The sequence below is a fragment of the Equus caballus genome, chromosome 23, assembly GCF_041296265.1.
Source record: "Equus caballus isolate H_3958 breed thoroughbred chromosome 23, TB-T2T, whole genome shotgun sequence".
Lineage (NCBI taxonomy): Eukaryota > Metazoa > Chordata > Mammalia > Perissodactyla > Equidae > Equus > Equus caballus.
Genome location: NC_091706.1, coordinates 35,262,718 through 35,284,234, shown reverse-complemented (window position 1 = coordinate 35,284,234; position 21,517 = coordinate 35,262,718). Strand labels below are relative to the sequence as shown.

Here is a 21,517-nt window from a genome sequence, read left to right as displayed (position 1 = left end):
TTATATCTGTTTATCATTTTCCTTTCAAAGAGCACAAGAGATTTTTCAATGTAAAGACCTCTAACAGTGTTGCCTTCTCCACTCTTCTGCAGGGTCAGGTGACATTAGCCTGATTTGACAGATGAAGCTCCCGAGCCCAAGAAGTAGTTAAGTGACTTGTCCAGGGCCCTAGAGCCTGGCAAAGGCCTCCACTTGAATTAAATTACAGTTGAACTGAAAGACAGGTCTCCTGCCCTGCGGCATATGCCGTATTGCACTGTGCTGCTCAGTCTTGCCGTTGAGAGCCATGACTGAGTCCACCTCTGAAGCACTCAACAGTAAATGACTGTTAGAAGGCCTGAGGAACTGGACCACTCAGTCTTGGAAGGAGAAAGTGGCCTCATTTTGCTCTTGTACTCGGCTTTATTAATGCCAGTTCTTGGAGAGGCACTGAGCTGGTTGTGTCAGAATCACCTGGAAAGCTTGCTAACGATACAGACTTTCTATCCTACCCTGACTTGGAATCTCTGGAAGGATGGAGGCTGAGAACCTGCATTTTAAATAAATATCCTCATGTGATTCTGATGAGCGGTCAGAAGTAGGAAACACTGTTCTGGTGAAAACCAGTATTTTTGTTTTGCACCAGGAATGGTAGAAAGAGTGTGCCTGAGATGCCACACCAGGTTTGGTCCAGAAAGTCTAGAGGCCCAGGAATGTGAGGCTGACAATTATGTTCAAGACCCTCACCTGCCACTTATGGACAAGCCACGTGGCTTTTCTGACCCTCTGTTGCAACCTGTAAAAGCTAGCTAATCGCAGGAGCTCCCTAGCTACCTTGGGATATGGTTTTCAGAATTAAGTAAGCTAATCAAGAGAGGAGAAAGTAGAGAGGTAGAAAGGTTTTAGACCTGAGCCTGGGGAGACACTTCTAAAATTTACCCACGCTTTCTCAAGTGGAGGCCTTTTGCAGTGTCTCTGGGGCATGAAGCTGTGTACCAACTAGGAAGGCATAGTTTAGTGCCAAAAAAGCTTGAAAATAGGAATCTGCCTCAGTTTCAAGAATACGACACTGTTTGTCCAATACGAGCAGGATATATCCTGCGCGGAAATTTCCCTTGCAGGCTTCTTGAGCTCCCAGAATTTTCCAAGGTAACAAGCTGGTGATAGGATCAGAGTTCAGGCTTCTCTCCCATGGAAAGGTCTAGTTCCTGGACAATAGGAAATCTGTATTTATTGCTCTGTCAAAGAACCAAGGCCATTTAAGAGGCAAAATGATCTTTTGTGCCAGGAGCAGGTATTCACCCACTCCCTGGGAAGGACCTTGGAAAACTGCTGTACGGAGAGAAGGGAGAAGGTTATATAAATACTTTTAGAAGAAAACAGTTCATCTAAATGGCATTCTGGCTACTTTTCTAAAGTTCTGAGTTTGAAGGAATCTGGACATATTTCCATACACAAAAGGGAATGTACCAAAATACTAAAGCTAAGATCTAAAAAACCAAAAACTTTGAAGTTTTTTGGCATTTGTTAATGTTCTACTGGTTTCCATCATTTTCATCAGTTTCTAAGACGTCATACCATTTTGGGAGATTATGAATTGTCACAGCCCAGAGCTTGTCTCTTTACAGATAGCACTGAAGAATTGCTCTGTTTGTGAAAGCCTGGAAGAGCTCCAAGCTTGACCACCATCTTGAGTAGTACTATTACTTTTACTATGTATTTTTTAAAAGCTAATGTCACTCACCACACAAATTTGCCAAATAGAATCAGGCAATTCAACAATGTCTATTGTTTCCAAGAAAGTCCTCTTTGTTGAGTTTTTCACAATAATAACAGTTATTTTTTTAAATGAGCCCTTAGTATGTGCCAGGGCATTGCTAAGCCTTTTGTATATGCATCCATCTCTTTCTGGAATTTTAGAATTGAATCCAGGTCTCCAGGCACCAACATGACTTATCCATCATTGTCACCCCAACGTTTTTCACTGTGAACTCTGCAGTACAGCCTGGTGCTCTTGAAGTTGGCTATTTTTACATCTGCTCAGTCTGTTGCACAAAAGGAAGAGGCCCAGAGTATGTGTATATTCTGTGTTGCAGGAAATCTTGAGTATCTTTCTAGTCTTTTGTGATTTGCTGGATCCCACTGCTTGCCATGCAGAAATTGTAAATTCTCTGAGGACAAGGGCTGTGTCCATTTTGTTCAGCTCTATTTCTTCGATATATGATGGGCCTTGAGTAAATGTTTGTAGGATGGATCAAAGGGTAGAAGAATGGATGGAAGCATGGAAGGAAGGATGGAAGGAAGGAAGGACAGAAGGTTGAAAAGATGGATGGAAGCAAAGAAGGAAGGAAGAAACAAAGAATTTCCATTTTGGTATTTCTTCTGTACATTATTAGTAATGATATTTTTATCATTCTTGAGTGGATGTATTTCTGGAGATCTGGGCATTTGGGTATCCCAAGACTTGGGAAAATTCATAAAAACAAAACCACACAAATATAGACCAGTTGGCAGGGGATGAGGAGTGATATTATGAATTACGGCAAAATCAGAATTACATAAAGTTTAAAAATAAAGTTTTGATATTTTCAATCATCATATAATTGTCAGCACAAATTAGTAGCTAAGAAAGTGCTTCTCAGAAGACTCCTTCCCAAAACCTATGTTAATGACCAGATTTTACATTTTAAATACTAAGTATTTGTAATTTGTGTTATTAACATTTATTTCCTGTATGTGGGTTGCTGACAATTACCTGTAAATAGCCATGTTCAGCAGTGGGCGGGGTTCCAGCTTCAGTGATCTTTGTATATATTAAATTCTTATGGCGTTTAGCTTAGCCGTTCTCTGCTCGATTGTCTTATGGTTCAAATGATTGACTTATTTGCCAGTTGCTTTGTGAATGAATGTTTTGTTTCCCCTAACAGTTACACAGTTTATAACACTTTTCAGGGCCATGCCTCTTTCATTTATGTTTCACACGTGAACCATGTATATCCTAATTCAGGGTTGGGTTCACTATGCTGCTGTTGAACAAATACTGAGTAGGTTTCACTCTCTTATTTATACAATTATTTATGCAGTTATTTTATTTAATATTGTATATTTTTTAACAAAGGAAAACTTGAGTTCATTTCCTTTCTAGGTGATCATTAAACATTTGGCTGTTTTCCCATCCAGTCTGTAGGACAGAGAGAGAGGCCCATATCTGTGAATTTCAGATTACTGAGGTTATACCACTTTTCTTTCTCTTATTTGAGGCCAGTTTGTATAAATCTGGCTGGGGAGCAGATGTGATGTGAGGAGGCTGTGATGACAGCATTATCAGCACTAGGAGAGCAGTTTCTCTGCTGGCCTAGTTGAATCAGACTGTGTGCACACGTGCAATTCAGTCTTGGCTGGGCCAGAACACAGAGGTGCTCTGATTGACATCCCCAAGAGCCTCCTTGTAAAGTCCGAAAACTGAAACTCCCTTCTGGACTCTCTACAAACGATCAACTCCTATGCTGGGAAACAGAGCTCTCACATGGAGTGGGAAGAACGTCTCCATCACATAAAATCCTTTTCTTGGGGTCTCCACAGTTCCAGTTTCATTGACCCTTCAATTCCTCCTCCAAGATGATGAAAAGTGGCAAGAGGAGGTGTGTGACACCTAAGTGTGGAGTGGAAACAAAGGGATGGGGCCTCTGGGCCTGTGTCCACACTTACCAGTGCATTCTGGGAGTGGGAATCCTGGGAAATCATGGCCCTTAGCCACAGATTGAAGAATTCCAACCATACTAAGGGTTTCTTTTCACAATGTCTACTAAGCGGCTTTTAACAAGGGGATTCATCCCTGGTATTTCAGATGCAATCCTTAAAATTGTGCTTTGAGACTTCCCCACCCGATCTCTACTAGTTGCTAGGTGGCCCCACTAAGAACAAAGTGTAATGACTATAGAGTGACAGGTCCTCAGCCCTGTGGTACAGTCCTTAAATCCACTGGAGAGACTTCTGGTTCAGCTATGACCTGTCCAGGAACGATTCTTAGAGAGTTGTGTGACAAGAAACAGGATGGGCTGTATGAGTTAGGAGGTCCCACTGTCCCTTACCTTCCTGTGCTGGTGTGCCTGTGTAAGGGAAGTACATCAGCTGGCCGGCCATGATATTGTTAGTGCTTTCCCATTCCCTAGGGTGAATGGCTTGACTGCCTTAGAGCATGTGTTAATGAAACAGTGCCAATACATATTATTTATTGAGCACTTCCTAAGTGATAGATACAATGCTTAGGGCCTCTTATATATTATTTCACTGAGATTTCTCAAAAATGAAATGAAGTAGGGACCACAATGACTCCCATTTTACAGATGAGATAATTGAGGCTTAGGGAGGAAGGCCAAGCCACTGGCCAAGGTCTCATTGGCAGAGCCAAGATCCAAACCCAGTCTCACTGGCTCCACAGTGCCCTGCTGCCCCTGTTTAAGGAGATGGCAAGGGGCCATTTTCTCCTATCTGGTTATTCTTTTAGATGGGGCTGGAATGCATGCTGGGGAACTTGGGAGAACGGTGTCATGTAAACAACACAGCATCAGGAGTTGACAGACTCGGCTCCAATCTTGCCTCCCCTCCACGTGGATGAAATACCTTACACAGATCACTTAACTTCTCTGGGCCTCAGTTTCCTCACTTATATGATGAATCTGTCCAAAGGGATGATCTGTAAAGCTTTTTCCAATGTAACATTTCAGGTTGCTTCCAGCTAGCTAGCTGCTTTTAATGAGGAGCGAATCTGATGAATTATATCAAACGACAGACTAAAGTTTCCCTCAGTCGCTTATTTTTCATTCAATGAATGTTTACCACATACCTTTTTGGGCCAGGGCCAGGATAGAGTGGTGAGTAATTTCAGACATAGGCCCTTCCCTCATTGAGTTTACAGTGTGTTGCTCTGGTCAGGATATTAACGAAAAGCCCTGCAGCATATTTGTGTCAAACACTATTGTTATTACTATCATCATCAAATTTATTGTTACAAAGTATTATTCATTGGGAGCCATGTTGCCCAGGGCACAGGGTGAGCTCCATCTGTCAGTAACTGCCATCATCTTACCTTTCTGAGCTGACAGCTGACTCTGACATGCTTATATGCAGGATAGCTTTGTTCTCTTAGTGAAATTTTAGAGCATTTATTTTTTTAAAAAGAATTTATTTTTAAGCACAAGAAAGTGCCAATTTTTCCATGAACTTTGCCTTTTGGCTAGATTTTAAAAATTGAACATAAGCAGTTTGAGACATGAAAACGAAAAAAACAACAAAAAACCTGTCACAATTCTGTAGCATGCTCTCAAATTTCAGATTCACCTGCAGGGAGTGTCTCGCAGCTTTCCCTCATAACTCCAGGATTTTTAAAAGACAAATCCTTGTCTTGAGTGGATAAAAAGAGGATGGGAAGAATTTCACCACAAATTAATGAAAACTTCATTTGTAAATGAAAGTGGTTTATTGATATGAGAGGAGAAGTAAAGGGAAATTTGGCAACTTTTCTCAAATGTCTCGTGTGAGAAGATAGCAGTGCAAATTCATTACCCAAATCTTCAGCAGGGCTGCCTCACCTCTAACCACGTGGGGCATTTTACCTGCTTTATTGCAACTCCTCAGGCCCACTGTCACTACGGGGCTGTTCTAGTTAAGCCCATAGGCGTTGGAGCCAACAGCCAAGGTTTGAATCTTATTTTCACTACTTAGTTGCCATGTGACCTCGTGCAAATGACCTAACCTCAATTGCTTACCTGTAAAAAGGAGGTATCAGATGCGAAAATTAGATAATAGATCTATAAAATACTGAGTATAGTGCCTGGTGCCTCGCTGTTAATCGAAGAATGGAATTTATCTTGTTTTTGTGATTCTGCTTCAAGAGCAAGTATGTATGTATATGTGCATACACATACCTCCTGTCCATCTCTGACTCCAGGAAACGTGTGTGCTAAGTCTGTGCTGAGTGTGCACATATCCTAAAACCCATCGGGAACCTCTTTGAGTGGATGGCCTTTCTTATCAGGTGACCAACCATCCTGGTGTGCCTGGGACTGAGAAATTTCCTGGGTTGTCGGACATTTAGCGCTAAAACTGGGGAAGTCCCAGGCAAACTGGGAGAGTTGGTTACCCCAAAGTTGGCAAAACCGTTACAGGTTTTACAGACAAAAAGGGCAGGGAGAAACCATGACGCTGAAGATGACTCCAGCGAGAGCCAGCCACCTGAGCAAAGCCAGTGGCATCCATTGCCCTAGAGACCAGTGGCCACTTTCCTTCAGTGCCAAATTCAAACAAAAAGAGGAAGAGGACTAATTCACTGCCCCTAAGCAATCTACCCCTAATATGGGACTATTTTGAGTACCTTTCTCCTAAAGCAGTGGCTTTCAACCCTGGCTGCCTGTGAGAATCACCCCAGGAACCTTAAAAAAACTATACTGATGCCTGGGTCCCATTGCCAAAAATTCTTATCATTGGTCCAGGGTGTGGCCTGAGTGTTGGTGTTTTTTTATAAGTTCTTTATGTGAACCTAATGTACAACCTGGGTTGAGAATCGCTAACCTATTTTCCAGTCAGCCATAGTGCAAAATGATTTCTATTTTCCTAATTGACAAATTCAGACTTTCCTGACCCGAGTTTCAGCTGAGATGGCTTGATCCGTTAGTAACGTGTGTGATGTTTTATTGAGTTGCTTTGCCCATGCTGGGCTTTCCATTTGAAGAAAATTCCTTTGAGATGATTGAGTCCTCTCTTTATTTTCCCCTTTTCTTTTGTGAGGTCACTGTACTTACTGGTATAATGCCTAGCTCAAAGTAATATGGTTTTAAAGCTTGAGAAATTTCAAAGTCTAATTTGGGTGGAAAGAGAATACAGATGTTTCTGATGAGAAAAAATAGACCCTCTTTTTTGGACCAATTCTTGCTAGAGTCATGGTGAGGAAGAGCTGAGTGCCCTCTTTCTGATATCTGGTGTGGACAGCTATTTCTCTGGGTTACTCAGACTAAGTCTGAGCAGGCTTTAGGCTGGACTGACCTGGATGGAGGAAGGCAAGGTGAGCGGTACTTACAGGCTTTGGGAATATGGGTAAAAGCTCCTTGCAATGTCCTCAACCAGGTAGCAAGCTCTGGCTGCACAACCAGCCAGGAACCCAGAGGAAGCAAGCTTCAGAAGTTGTACTGGTATTATTCAGTGCTAAAAAGAAATGAGCTATCAAGCCATGAAAATTCATGAAGGAAACTTAAATGCATATTAGTAAGTGAAAGAAGCCAGTCTGAAAAGACTCCATACAGTGCGAGTCAAACTATATGATAACCTGGAAAAGGCAAAACTATGAAGATGGTCAAAAAAAGATTAGTGGTTGCCAGGGCCTAGGAGAGAGGGAAAGATGAATAAGTCAAACACAGAGGATTTTTAGGGCAATGAAACTATTCTGTATGATACCATAATGGTGGATATGTGTTTGTCAAAACCCATAGAACGTACCCTACCAAGAGTGAACACTAACATAAACTATGGACTTTGGGTAATAATGATGTATCAAGGTAGGTTCATCAGTTCTAACAAATGTCCCCCTCTGATAGGGGATGTTGATAGTGAGGAAGGTTGTGTTTGTGTGGGGACGGGGGTAGATGGGAACTCCCTGTACTTTTCGTTCAATTTTGCTGTGAAGCTAAAACTGCTCTAAAAATAAAGTCTATTAAAAAAATTGTACTGGCAATAATATGTGTAAATGTGACAGAAGAAGAATCCTTTTCTAGGATCTCATGTTTTAAAGACAGAGATGTGAACATGTGAAGTGAGAAAGTAAAAGAAATATCTTATTTGCTTTTTTTCCCTCAAAACAATAGTTTAACTATTCAGAGTGTTGAGATTTTGCCTGCAGAGAAAGGGGGTGAAATGCAGGCTGGGTGAGCCCTCTTCCACGCCCGCTCAGCAACAGGAGATGGCCACAGGGAATGTTGGTGTGAATCTGAAGTTTTGCCTTTGCTAGTGGGGTCTCCCTGTGGGGTGAGCAGACCCCATCCTCCAGCCCGGCTTCCACTAAGACTCATGTTGACCCCTCAGCAGCACACTCCTTCTCCATCCTCACTTTCTGTCAGGTACTGAAGCCTTCCAGGACATCCCTGATCCTCCTCCCAAGACAATGGTGGGGCATGTTCAGTGTCTATGCTCCAAAAAGCTGTTAGTCTAAGAAATGGGATGATCCCCAGATTTAAAGTTCCTCCCCTATTCATAAGTGGTATTGATCCCTTTAATAGCCCAACTAGCTCTTGGTAAATGGAATTGAATGTTTTCATATGTCAATTTCTACACACCGTTGACAACTTAAAAATTTTATTTTTTTCTGGTTTTGAAAATAGTACACATTTATTGTGGCAAAAGAAGAAGAAAAACACCTGTGATTCTAGCACTTCAGAGAGAACCATTGTTAATGGTTCGATGTATACCTTTTTGTTTACATATGCATCCACATATATACATATGTACATATATTTTCCTACAAAAATATACTGAATATTCTTTTTTGGTAAGCTGATTTTTTCCATTTATTAAAATTGGGTGAACATCATTCTATGTGTTACTAAAGATTCTTATCCAATACTTGTCTACACAATAAGCTTTTGTGTGGATTTTCCAGATTATCCTATTCTTTAACAATTGGTATTTATTTTTCCAATTTTCCCCTCTTCTCTTAGCTACCTCAGTGAGAGTCTTGATGACCAAAAGTTACGAAATAGAATAGCTGGGTCCAAAACTGGGCAATATTTTAAGACTATTGACCATGATTGCCAAATTATTCTTTCCAACTGTGCGCGTTTACACTAATGCTTCACTGGTGCTGGGTATTCCCCTCCCCCAACCGACACTGGCTAATTTTGATGGTCCCCAAATAGTAGCCCACTTTGACTGCAGTGAGATTGAACATTTGTTCAAATGTTTTTGACTATTAACATTTTTCTCTCGAAAATTGCTCATTTGTGCCCTTCCACACAGTATTCTATTGTTTTTTTTCCTTATTGAATTATAAAAACATTTTTAAAAGTAAAGTCTGCTAGCCCTGTCATATATGGTGTGAACATTTCTCCCCTCCACTTTTACTCTGTTTGTAGTGGGGTTTCAGAAAACCATTTGATGCCTTTGGGTTTCTTGCATTTCTTGTTTAACTTACCTGTCACTGAGATGGCATATAGGTCACTTGCCTTAAAGAGTTATTAAAACGAGAGTTGCACCCCCAACACTCCCTCCAAAGCACACCGTGAGCATCCGGTGGGAACATCTGTGTAATCGCGTCATCAATGTCTCTGTCCTCACCTCAGAGAGCTGTAAGGGGCACAGTTAATTTTACTTGATCATCGGCCCCTTAGGGATCTTGGCAAATGTTTAACTCGTAGGTGAGACTATCCAAGCCAACTCAACAATTTACTACGCTCTTGGCTACAAATGGCTGAGGTGGGCTATTATGGGGCTGAAAGAACTTTGTCTCTCTACCACTAAATTGTGACATCTTATTTCACAGACTTAACAGCATCTAGTGGTTCTGTCTTCAGGTAATGTAATCCAGCTGGGGATCCAAGGTATGCAAAGCCCATATTTTAGAACAAAAGAGTATTTTTCTCTAGCCAGTAAATAAAAGTGATTTTTTCAGCTATAAAAGGACAAAAGATTTTGAAATTATCCCACTGGGCACAGTTTCCTAGTTTTTTGGGCACTTGGCCATAAAGCTAACCCAGCATCTTCCAAACTTCTTCCATTTTTGTAGCAGTGTGAAGAGTTCTCTGGATGAGACTAGAGTCACTCCGCGCTGTGATAATTAGTGCCCAGGGTCCTCTTAACTTAGAGGTAGCCACAATCGGACATCTGAAAGTGTCATCAGCAGGCCATTGATCAGTGTGTAGGAAGAAGGAAAGACTGATCCTTTTTACTTTTAAATATCTTCACTGCTGTCTCAGGGTTGTATGTCTTCCTTTTTGAGGAAAAACGTTTAACATTTAACACTGTAAATGAAACAAGAAGGGGAAGTGGTCTATAGCTTCATTGAGAAGTTGTTTAAGTTCACTAAGTTAACTTAGAAGTTGAAGTTAACCGAGGTATTATTTCAGTCCATTTTCAAGCTTTAAGCAGTTCTGTGCCACCAGGGCTCCTTTTTTGATTTTCTATATATGTTTCACAGCCTTGCAACCCAAGACTACTACTATTGTCCGTTTTCATTGCTCTGTTGTACGAAGAAATGGCTCACCCCCTAGTCCCAGTCCTCTGTCTGAAGACATTGCTATTGTTAGAGTCAGAGGATAAAATTAGATGAACAACTGAGAACAATTTGCCTCAAAATATGTCTGGAGGAATCAGCACCATGTTGGTACTTTATGTGAATTACCAACAGTAAAATCAACAGCAAAAACAACCACTTGTGACATCCCAGTCACTGTTCTAAATACCTAGGCATATTTAGTCACTTCATTCTGACAGTAAACCCGTGGAGTAGGGGACGTATTGTTGCTATGTTGCAAATGAGGACAGCAAGTCACACAGAGGTAGGTGGCTGAGCCAGAATTTGAACATGAGCGATCGGACTTGAGGGCTTGCCCTCTGAACTTGATAAATTGATATGACAGACCCTCAAGATTGGCGATGGAGTCCGCATTTTACAGATGAGAAGTTGAGGCTCAGGAAGGTTAAGAACTGTGCAATAACTTCTCATACACCTGGGAATTGCAGAGTTTGGTTTTAACCTCTAATTCCAAAACTTTCCCCATGCTTTCCCCGTTATATGACGTTTCCTCCACTGCAACTAAGTAGTCCTAAGACTGCACAGCAAATTACCACAAACTGAGTGGCTTGAAACCACAGAAATTTATTCTCTCATGGTTCTGGAGGCCGGAAGTTCAAAATCAAAGTGTTTTGACAGGGCCACGCTTCCTCTGAAGGTTCCAGGGGAGAATCCTTTCTTTCCTCTTTCTATTTCTGGTGGCTCCGTGCATTCCTTGGCTTGTGGCCCCATAACTCTAGTCTCTGCCCCTGTCTTCACATAAGCTGCTCCTTTGTATTTCTCCTCTCTGTGTCTTCTCCTCTTCTTCTAAGAACTTGTCGTTGGAGTTAGGGCCCACCTGGATAATCCAGGATGATCTCATCTCAAGATCCTTAACTTAATTGTCTCTGCAAGACTGTTTTTCCAAATAAAGTCACATTCACAGGTTCTGCATGGACATATCTTCTCGGGGGGCACCATTCAACCCAACTCTAGGTAAAGTACACTACTCTAGGTAATGCAGTCTTTGCTGCTGTCATGCTCTGTGACATCATCACCCAGTTAATTTTTTTCGTAGCCCTTGACCGTATTTGATACATCTTGTTTTTTTATTTGTCTACTTTCTATTGCCTGTCTCCACCTACTTGAATTCAAGCTTTACGAGTTAAGAGCTCTCTTGTTTACTGCTGAATCCCTAGTACCTAGACCAATGCTTGGTATGATCAAGGATCACCAAATATTTACTGAATGAATGATACCACTGGGCAAATGTCACATCAACTTGGCTCTTTGTTTCTTTCAACAATTTCCAGGATTTTACTTTATTTTTTGATATTATATTATGTTATTTGAATTTCAGTTGCATATTTTTGGAAATGAAGTATATTATGGGACATATGTTTAACACAACAGATAAATACATCCAATCATTTCAATATAACACTCAATTGCTAACTAGTCTTCATAGTTTATTTAGCTTTTACTTTTCCCCCAGGAACAAATCCTCAACAGAATATTTCTTTCTCCCTTAGGCTCTGATCACCTCCGGGAGAAAGATGGCCTCTGGGCTGTCTTGGTCTGGCTCTCCATTATTGCTGCCCGGAAGCAGAGTGTGGAGGAAATTGTCCGAGATCACTGGGCCAAATTTGGCCGCCACTACTATTGCAGGTGAGAAGGGTAAAAGTCTCTGTATGGATCCTGGGGAACTACTCTTGGAGAAGGTTTCTAAAACTGGTGGGCTAGAACCTTAGGGAGGACGCGTCTTGCAGGAAGATCTGAGGAACACAGGGGCTGGAGCTGAATAACTACTGGTAAGTGGCTGGGGGTGGTGCCAAGGATTACTAAACTGGAGGGCACAAGTTTCCCCTTCCTGGGTGACATCGTTCTGTAATCCTTTCATCAGTGCCTATAAGGTAGGCAGCTGTCCCAAGAGGGGAGCTGAACTGCAGAGCCCTGAAAGGTCCTTTGGTGCCCATGAGAGTTGTGCAGTCAAACCAGGGGCTTTCCTCCTTGGTTCTCCACCCATAATTATCAAGGAAGAGGGCAGAGACAGAAGCTGCAACAGGTCTGGGTGCTTTTGTAATCCTCTCCCTACCTTTGTCTTAGCTCCCCACTAATGGCCCAAACAATGTCCAAGATGCCTGAGCCGGCGCCCTCCGAGGGAACCACATAGGTCAGGAGCCCCAGATTTTACTAAAGTTTTGTCCCCATGACAGGAGGTACAAAAAAGGGAAATATTACCCTGGGAAGGAGGAAGGAGAAAGGTCAGTGGCTAAGAGCTTAGGTTGGGGTCTCTATCACTTTCCTGTTGTTGAAGTAAGAAAGGGAGCAGAGTCCTCTGGCTTTGTGGTTGCCCGCTAGATGTGTGTACCCAGAAATGCTAGGTATGTGTACCTAGTACCAAGCCATGGTTTAGGGGGAGCAGTGGTAGGAAAGGAGGTTAACTGTGGAGTACAGGGGAGGGAGCAAGGGAATTCTTGGGTAGTCTCAGATGCTCTCTGTGTCTTAAAAACAGAGCTTGTGGCTCATTTGCTTTGCTTATGAATAGTTAACTACTTTGGATGTTTGGTTGTGTTTCAAGAGCTTGGGGACAGAAAGAAAGCTTTAGACTTCCCTTATAAGGTGATTGTTTCTTCTCTTAAGAGGTCATTTACTTAGATAAATAGAGAATAAGGAAGCCTGTGATTGTGCTCGTTAAAATCAAAGAGATTGCAATGCTCTGGGAAACGGAGACAATGCCATAATATCCTTGGTTCCCGTTTAGTTGAAAAGGCTGAGGATGTGACAGTCTGCAAACCTCCTCAAATTATTCACTGTATCATAAAATAAGGACTCTCAAGGCAGGTGGGAACTTGTTTTACTCACTAGTATTTCTAACAAGTGCCAAAAATTCCTGATCCTTGTGGGCTTTTTTGGCATACCAAAGGGCTAATTGGCACAGCAAATCCCTCTGTTGCATGAAGCTGTTCCAAAAAGTGCAACCTGAGAAAATATATTATGATTGCCAACCACTCTCATTTGAGGAGTTCGCTTTGAGTCAGGGATGTGTTCCTCATAATTTGTGGAATGATTATCTAGCTTTCTGCCAATATTTTGAAGACATGGTGTTATGATAAGTGTATTTATAATATAGTTCATTTTTTGTGGCCAAGAACTTACATGATAATTACTTTTTTCATAACAAATACCATGTTAGAGGATATAATGCAGTGGACATTTAAATTCTTATAGGACATTGAATTATGTTTCAGATTTCTGTCCAAAAAGATCCCAGAGATAAAGAAAAGAGGAGGAGGGAATAGGTAGAATGGAAGACAAACATTTCCTTCAGCCTCCAGCCAACGTGGGTTGAAAGATGCTTGTGAAATAAAATGATTTCTAGCCTGACTGTTTTCTTGACGGAGAGGAGATAATAAAACAACTTTGTTTTAACTAATACTGAGCCTGAAGTTGTGTCTGAGAGCCCAGATGACTTGCCTTGTATGAGTTGGCCCCAGAAGGAATTCTCCATTTAAAGGTTTCTTCCCTTGAAAGTATGCTGATGCTGGTGGTGGTCAGAGGGGGTTGTCTGTGGCAGTGAGGGGCGAGTACTTCCAGGAGCTGCTGGTATATGAAGACGGCCCTTTGGGCAGGCTGGTCTGACGACCTCAGCCATAGACTGAACATGATCTGTCACATCAGAGGATTTTCTCAACTTCTGGATCTTCTTAATGCCTCTCTGTCTGCCACTAGACCGGCTTCTTCCATCCTCCTGCCCCATTCTGCTTGGCTGGGTCTCTACCTTCCCCAAAAAACTATCTTTAAAGAGAGTCTAGGCTCAGAACACATACGCTGCTGAGAAAGAATGTTCTGAGAGAGGTCCCTGCTGTTTTGTCTCTGAGGTGGGGAGGACACACCTTGCGTAGGAGGGAGAGAATACAAGAAAGGAATATAGGTGCAGGCACCCATTGGTAGACATGGTAACTTTCCATGTCCTCTGTTTTGGCAACTGCCCTGAAGTTTGCTGGAAGTCTTAAAAGGTCTTGAGTGGAAAAAAATAGTAACAACTACCCAGACCTTTCTTGTTTCAGTTCACTCTGAGAACTCACATCCTTTCCGTGTGTTACACAGCCTCAGTGTGAGATCCCGCCACAGCCACTTGAGCGCAGCTGCCCCTCCTTTGGCTTCCTTCTTAAACAGACACCCTCGGGTGTGCCATTAGATCTTGGTCAAGACTATCTGACATCGGGAAAGTTTCTTTATGGTAGTGACTGAGAATAAAAGTAATTAGTTTTCAGCACTGGTGTCTGGCACTATGCCAACTATTTGGTATGCATTATCGTATATAAACCCCGAGACAACAAATGAGATATGTGTTATTTTTAGTATTTTTTTCTAATCACTTCCCAGCCCCATTGTTACATTTGATGTTCTTGGCTAGGAGGCCTTTTTTTTAATGGAACAGTTGTGATATTTCTTCCAAGTTTCCAAGAGAGTTTTATGGTACACTGAGTTCCCTTCCTCCTTCTCTCTTCACCACCCTTGATTCCTCTCTCTCCTTCCTTCCTCTCCTTCCCCCCATCTTTCATTCCACTACTTACAAAACACTACTTACCAGAAGCAGCAAAGAACAAAACTGGTAAGGTCTCTGTCCTCCTGGAGCTTATGGATCTCGTGGGCAAAAACAGACAAGAAATAAGTAAACAAATATACAAACAAGGCCAATACAGATTTGGTTAGCTACCAAAAGAAAATATAAAGGGTGATGAGAGAGAAGGAGCAATAGAGGGAAGTTACCTTAGATGGATGGGCAGAGAAGGTCATTTTCTGGAGGTCACACTAAGCTTGAAAACTGAAGGAAGAGAACGTGCCAGCTATTTGAGTATCTGGGGGAAGAATATACCAGGTAGAGGGGACAGACAGCAAGAGCAAATGTCCAGAAGCAGGAAAGGGCAAAGTGTCTCTGAGGATCTGAGGACTGGGGAGAAGGTGTGTGGCTAGAACATAGTGAACAAGGGTGAAAGTGGGACCAAGTCCAGTCAAGGAGATGGGCAGGGTCAGATCCCACAGTGCTATGTAGGCTGTGGTTAGGGTTTGAGTCTTGTTCTCAATGATATGGAAGTTTTTGGAGGGAATTAAAGGGAAGGACTGGCATGATTTGATTTTTTATAAGCTTACTCTGGCTGCTGTGTGGGGAATGGCTTATGAGGGTCAGGTGGGAGAGGGGAGACCAGATAGGGCTGCTTTTCTGTGCAGTTCTTCCATGGAAATAAAACCAATGATTAGGTGACCTTAAGAGGTACACCCAGTTGCTGGCCCTCTGATTATGTTGTGCTCATCCTGTGTCCTGCCTTCCCTCACCAGGTTTGACTATGAGGGGCTAGAGCCCAAGACGACATATTACATCATGAGGGACCTAGAGGCCCTGGTCACAGACAAGTCCTTCATCGGCCAGCAGTTTGCCGTGGGGAGCCATGTCTACAGTGTGGCGAAGACAGACAGCTTTGAATACGTGGACCCCGTGGATGGCACCGTGACCAAGAAACAGGTATTTTCTAGGAAATCAGCAAAACAAATTATCAGGCAGAGCTGGGGCCATAGTGTCCTAGAGCTGAAGAGGTGGTAGGGGTGAGCTACTCTGAGCCCTTCATTTTAGAGATGGAAGCCCTGTAGCCAGGAGAGAGGAAAGCCCCTGGTGAAGGTTACCTGCCTAGTTAGTGACCAAGGGTGGATTAGAACACAGCCCTGTCTCTCTGTCTAGTATTCCTTCCACCTGGTAACTGATGGGCCAATACTACAAATAGATATAGACCCAACATTTCCTTCTGAAATGTTTGCAGCCTGCAGGCTCTCTATGTGGTGGCCGTTACTGGTGACAGATTCAGAAAAGTTTCCAAGAGCAAAAGATCCCTTTCCTTGGGACCTTCAGGTGCAGGGATGTTTCATCTTCTCTCACCTTATGTCATGGAGGAATGACAGGAGCTTAGCCAGACAGGTTTGTTACTCCTGGTAGGGGAAGAAATAATTGGAAAATTTGCCCCAAAAAAATCCCAAAGGAAGATTTATGCTTAAGAATTATTTATGGTCGAGAATTATTACTACCATAGATAAGTGGCAAAATCAACCACAGCTTCTGTTATGGTCTCATCTTTGTGAATTGTGGAAGCGAAGTTGAAAGCTGTCACTATTATTTTTTTTCTCAATTTTGTTTATTTATTGGCTATGGCAAACGTGGACCACTCTGGGAGCACATTTTAACATTTAGAGTCTAAATAAAACACTCTGAGTAATGTTGAGAAGTTCCATTCCCAAATGCCCCAATTTTTGCCTCTTATACCTAATTCATCAAGCACAGTCAAGCCCATCAAGTACTTCATCACGTACAACGAAATAAATCAGAAGCTGTGGGTTTTTGGGACACTGCTATTTTTATTTTGACTAGTATATCATCCATACTCCTTGTCCTAGGGTCCCCTTATGTGCAGATGTCCCAAAGCCTAATGCCCTGCTGTTACTCTCTTGGTATTCTCCCTCTGGTCTGCTCAGTTTTATGGTGATCTTTCATCTCCATCAAAATGTCAGTCTTTCATTCTAGAAGACCTTCTATGGCTGGACGAATTGATTGCAGTCTTACTTACAGTACTTACTTGAAAGGTGTAAGGTAGTGGAGAAAATTGTGGTTAAGAAGTTTGAAAACTCAGAATCAAATCCTACCCCTGCCACTTACTAGTTATGTGAGTCTGGGAAAGTTGCTTGATTTCTTTGAGCCATGGTTTCTTCCTCATCTGCAAAATATCTGTATCACGGAGTTGTTTTGGAAATGGAATGAAATAAAATACACAAAAACTCCCAGCCATCCTTTACACAGGGAGTGCACACTACATTTTTCATAGTTGTGTTTTGTTTCACTCAAGGATGCTTTCTTGCAGAGTGGATTGAATTCTCTCCAAAATAACACCAGTGAATCCCTGGAGATGTGAAGTCAAGAGCTCAGTGCATGGCATCGTTGAGCTTCTCTGCCTTGATAAGTCTTTTCTGGTTTTGTATCATATCCCCACTTCCATTTTACACAAGGACCTCAGAACAAATTTTCCCAAATCCAAGACTCATGTAGAATTCAAGGGTCATAAAAAACATGTTTTCTGAAGTATCCTTGGGAGATTTTTGTTCAATGATGAGGAAGGCTTGAAAACAATTCCTTGAAGGGATTATGTCGTCAATGCTAGGTTCTGGATTTTATCTACTCCTGAGTCTGTTGAGCTAATTTGTTTTGCTGTTAAATCCACTAATACTCCACCTTGTTTCTTTTTTCTTGGTTTTTCTTTAACTGTTCACATCAGGCTAATTCCTCAGCTAGATCTCAAGTTTGGACATCTATTTATTCCATGTTCCCTCCAACCCTGAATACTGATTTCTCTTTTCACTCTGGAATTTATTGATTTTTTCCTTCCCACACTCTTTCGTTTGAGCTCAACTGTAGCTGTAAAGTGATAAGTGCTACCAGCACCTGCTCTTGGGAGTTTCTCCAGTATGAAGGAAGGTTGTTCATCTTCCCAGATTCCAGGACCCAAGTGACATCTTCATTAGCTGGTGGTCATGAGTCATACTGGAGCTTCTCTGCAGGTCTGGGTTTGGCTCAGTGAGGGTTTTGGAAGACCTGTTAACGCTCAGGACATCCCCATTGTCCGCACGTCACAGATGGTCCTCTCACAGTTGGTCCCATTGGCATGGAGGGGGAATTCCTGCATGGTGGGGCTGTTGCTAAACTTTCACCACCAAAGCCTACATTTCAGCACTCCTGGGAGGTCAGTAGTTATGAGCATTCAATTCCAGGGAAAGTTGAGTCTGGGGCACACTTCATGTGACATTGTTGCAAAATAAGCACTATCCACTCCTAAAAGACATGTTTGGATTTAAATGAACTAGTATTATTTTTAAATAGTCATAAAGTACTTGGTGCATGCATTCAGTAGCTATTTCCTGAGAGCCTACCCAATGCATAATATTGGTTTTTTTCATGGTGCAATTTTTTGATATAAATGTATAACAACTTTATTGAGATATAATTCACATACCATACAGTTCATCCATTTAAAGTGCGTGCTTCAATGGTTTGTAGTATATTTATAGAGTTGTGCAATCATTATCACAATCAATTTTAAAATATTTTCATCACTCCAAAAAGAAACCTTGTACTCTTTAACTGTCACCTCCCTCCCAGCCCCTGGGAACTCCTGATCTACTTTCGGTCTCTATGGATTTTCCTGTTCTGGACATTTCACGTAAATAGAATCATACACTATCTAGCCCTTTGTGACTGGCTTCTTTCACTAAGCATAATATTGTCAGGGAACATCCATGTTGTACTTCATCCCTTTCTTTGCCAAATAATATTCCATTATGTGGATACACCACATTTTGTTTATCCATTCATCAATAGATGGACATTTGGATTATTTCCACTTTTTGACTATTATGAATAATGTTGCTGTGAATATTCATGTAATGTTTTTGTGCAGACATCGGTTTTTAAGTCTCTTGGACATATACCTAGAAGTGGATTGCTGGGTCAAATGGTGACTCTATGTTTAACCTTTAAAGAAACTACCATATAGTCTTCAAAAGCAATTGCACCAATTTATAATCCCACCAGAAGTGTATGGAGGTTCCAATTTCTGCACACTTTTGCCAACCCTTGTTATTATCTGTCCTTTTGATTATAGAATACATAATTTTAAAATAAGCTACTATATTATGTATTATTTTAAAATTAAGAGAGAAGGAGATTTAATCTCCATAAGGACAAGCAGAAGTGTGCCTTACCTAGCAAACCCAAAGAAAACGTAATGATGCAACGTTTCCATTTGCTCTGGGAGGCAGATTGCTATGGTCTCTCCAGGGTTCTATCATGATGGAGTTCAGATAGACATAGATTTGAAGGCTGGTGGTGTCATTGTTATATTTGTGACTTTGGGTGTGTTACTTCTCTGAACCTCAACTTGGTGGGTTGGGGGACATGCTGGTAATAATTACCATATAGGGTTATGGAGAAGGTTTGAGGAGAAAGTCCTGTAAGGCACAGTGGCTGGTACCTATTTGATACTCAAGGGATATCTGTTCCTTCCCCCTTACCAGAATCTTCGACTTGACTGAATATCAGTTTGAGGAAGGGCCACGAGTGGCGTTTAAGTGTACAGGCCTGAAGTCAGAAAGTGTTGGCTTTGGATCTCGGTTCTGCCACCTCCTGGCTGGGTGATCTTAGGAAGTTACTCAACTTCCCTGTACCTTTCTCTCCTTACTGTGAAAATAGGATAGTAATTGTGGCCACCTCATACAGCTATTGGGAGAATTAAATAGTACATGTAATGTCCTAGCTCATAATAAACACTCATAAGTGGGTAACTAAAATAAGTTAATGTTAAAAGAGCATCCTTGGGAAAGAAAGATTTGGGCATTTAATGAGCCATATATGATAAGAAAAGCAAGGGAAAAAACCATACAACAATATACAGCTTTGCAGGATGTCATGTGAAGATATGGGAAGGCCTCTTCAGTTCTGAGTTATCTGTGAACTAATTCAAAGTCACATTTCTCTGCCTGCCCTAAGTCCCTCCCACCCCCTTGCTTTGGAAGGGGAAAGGTTTTTTAAGGCAGCTTTGTCTCCTTTTTGTCCTTGATTCGAGGTCGGAGTCAGGAAACAGACCGTGGAAAAAAGCTGTTTCACATATCTCTCTAGAGATAAAGAAGAAATGCTTCTCCAACTAAAATGAATTTCAATCCTTCTGGTGATAAGTTCCCCCACCCCCCATGTACTCCACTGCTGTGGAAATGTTCCACAAAGTCCATCCTGCCTGCAAGACCCTGTGGCGGTCATTCAAGGAGAAAGAAAGAAACCTCCGAGGTGTCGAACCCCTGATGAGAATTCTCAGGGACCCCACTGGCCTCACTGTGGCCTGTGGGGTCTCATAGAATTTACTATGGCTGCCTCCAAGTGTTGGATATTTTTGTGACCTTGGGCACCAAGGGAAAAGTCGATATGTGCTTTCCATTAAACAGGCCCCAAGAGAGACTCTCATTTAGAAATAGCAATTTAATGAGGCGTGGTTCGACAATTCCAATTTGTCCTTCTATCGTCCCATGAGGATATGTCACTGTTTGTTTTAAGGTGAAACGTAGTCACGTGAATGAATGATGATGGTTTCTTCAAATATGAATGAAGAAGTAAGCCAATAGCTACTACAAGAGTAGGGGAGCAGTTTGATCAAATTGCTGCCTAATTTAAGCAGTTCCAAATTTATGCCTTGTTAAGAGATGGGAAAGATGAGGGAAGGTCAGGTAGCTCCCAAAGGCCTGAAGGGTGGCCCATTCTCTCCTCAAGGATGAATTCGTTGTACAAACATCAAGATGTTCCACAGTGCTAGGCACTCTTTCTCTTCTCCTCACCATCAGTATCCCAAGGAACTTTATCAATACCTAGATCATCTCTTACCATTATCCTCTCCATCTCCCCCATGTTGCCTCAATCTCCTGGAGTCACCACTCAGTGCTCTACGCTTATGAGACTCTCCCAGCTCTGATGGAAGGAGTACTCCAATCCTGCTGGCATGAAAGAAGCACAATATGACAAATGGTACCAGGACTGAATGACAATGTATTGCCACTAGCGTGGGCATTGATCCAAAACCCTGACCTATGTTTTGAAAATTAGCTTTGAAATGGGAAACCCTGACACTTCAGGAGCAAAATTTAAGCAACCGAGTCTCTCTTTGCGGCTTGTCCAACTCTTGTATTTCCGTTTAACAAGATCAAAAGTCATGAAATTTTCTACCAGTGCTGAAGTCATTTGCAATTAACAGTTCAACTGATATTTAAAAACCTGATGTAAATAAATGCATACCAGTTAGCTGATCTGGAAAACCAAGTCCAATTTGATTATGTCAGGCTAACTCCGAGCTTATTAATACCTCTTCAAGTTATGCAGGCTGTGTGGAAACATTTTGATGTTGTCCTCAACCTGGAAAAAAGAACCATCTGAAATTAGTCCATAGAAAAAGCACACTTTGAGCTTGATTGTGAAGTCACTTTGCTTTTAGAGTTATTTAAATTTGCAGGAAGGTGTCTGCACTTTTTAATTTCAATATTTAGAAATAATGAAGAAAGTGATTACTTCCTTCTGAGATACTAATGTCTCTTTGGTAATCTTGAAATCACATTTTAGTCTGGCTTGTGATACTTGAATATATACCGTGGTACCACTAAACCCTGGTCAACAGGTATAGAGAAGTTTAGCACATTTTCGTTTCT

General features: G+C 41.8%; 1 protein-coding gene across 1 annotated transcript in view; it reads left to right on the top strand.

The window, feature by feature from the left end:
- Nucleotides 1–21,517, top strand: part of PGM5 (phosphoglucomutase 5) — a 168,908-nt gene that overhangs the window by 109,267 nt on the left and 38,124 nt on the right. The window contains exons 8-9 of the mRNA XM_023627258.2: nucleotides 11,767–11,902; nucleotides 15,578–15,761. Coding sequence (XP_023483026.1) covers nucleotides 11,767–11,902; nucleotides 15,578–15,761 — 320 coding nt within the window. The remainder of the gene's footprint in view (nucleotides 1–11,766; nucleotides 11,903–15,577; nucleotides 15,762–21,517) is intronic.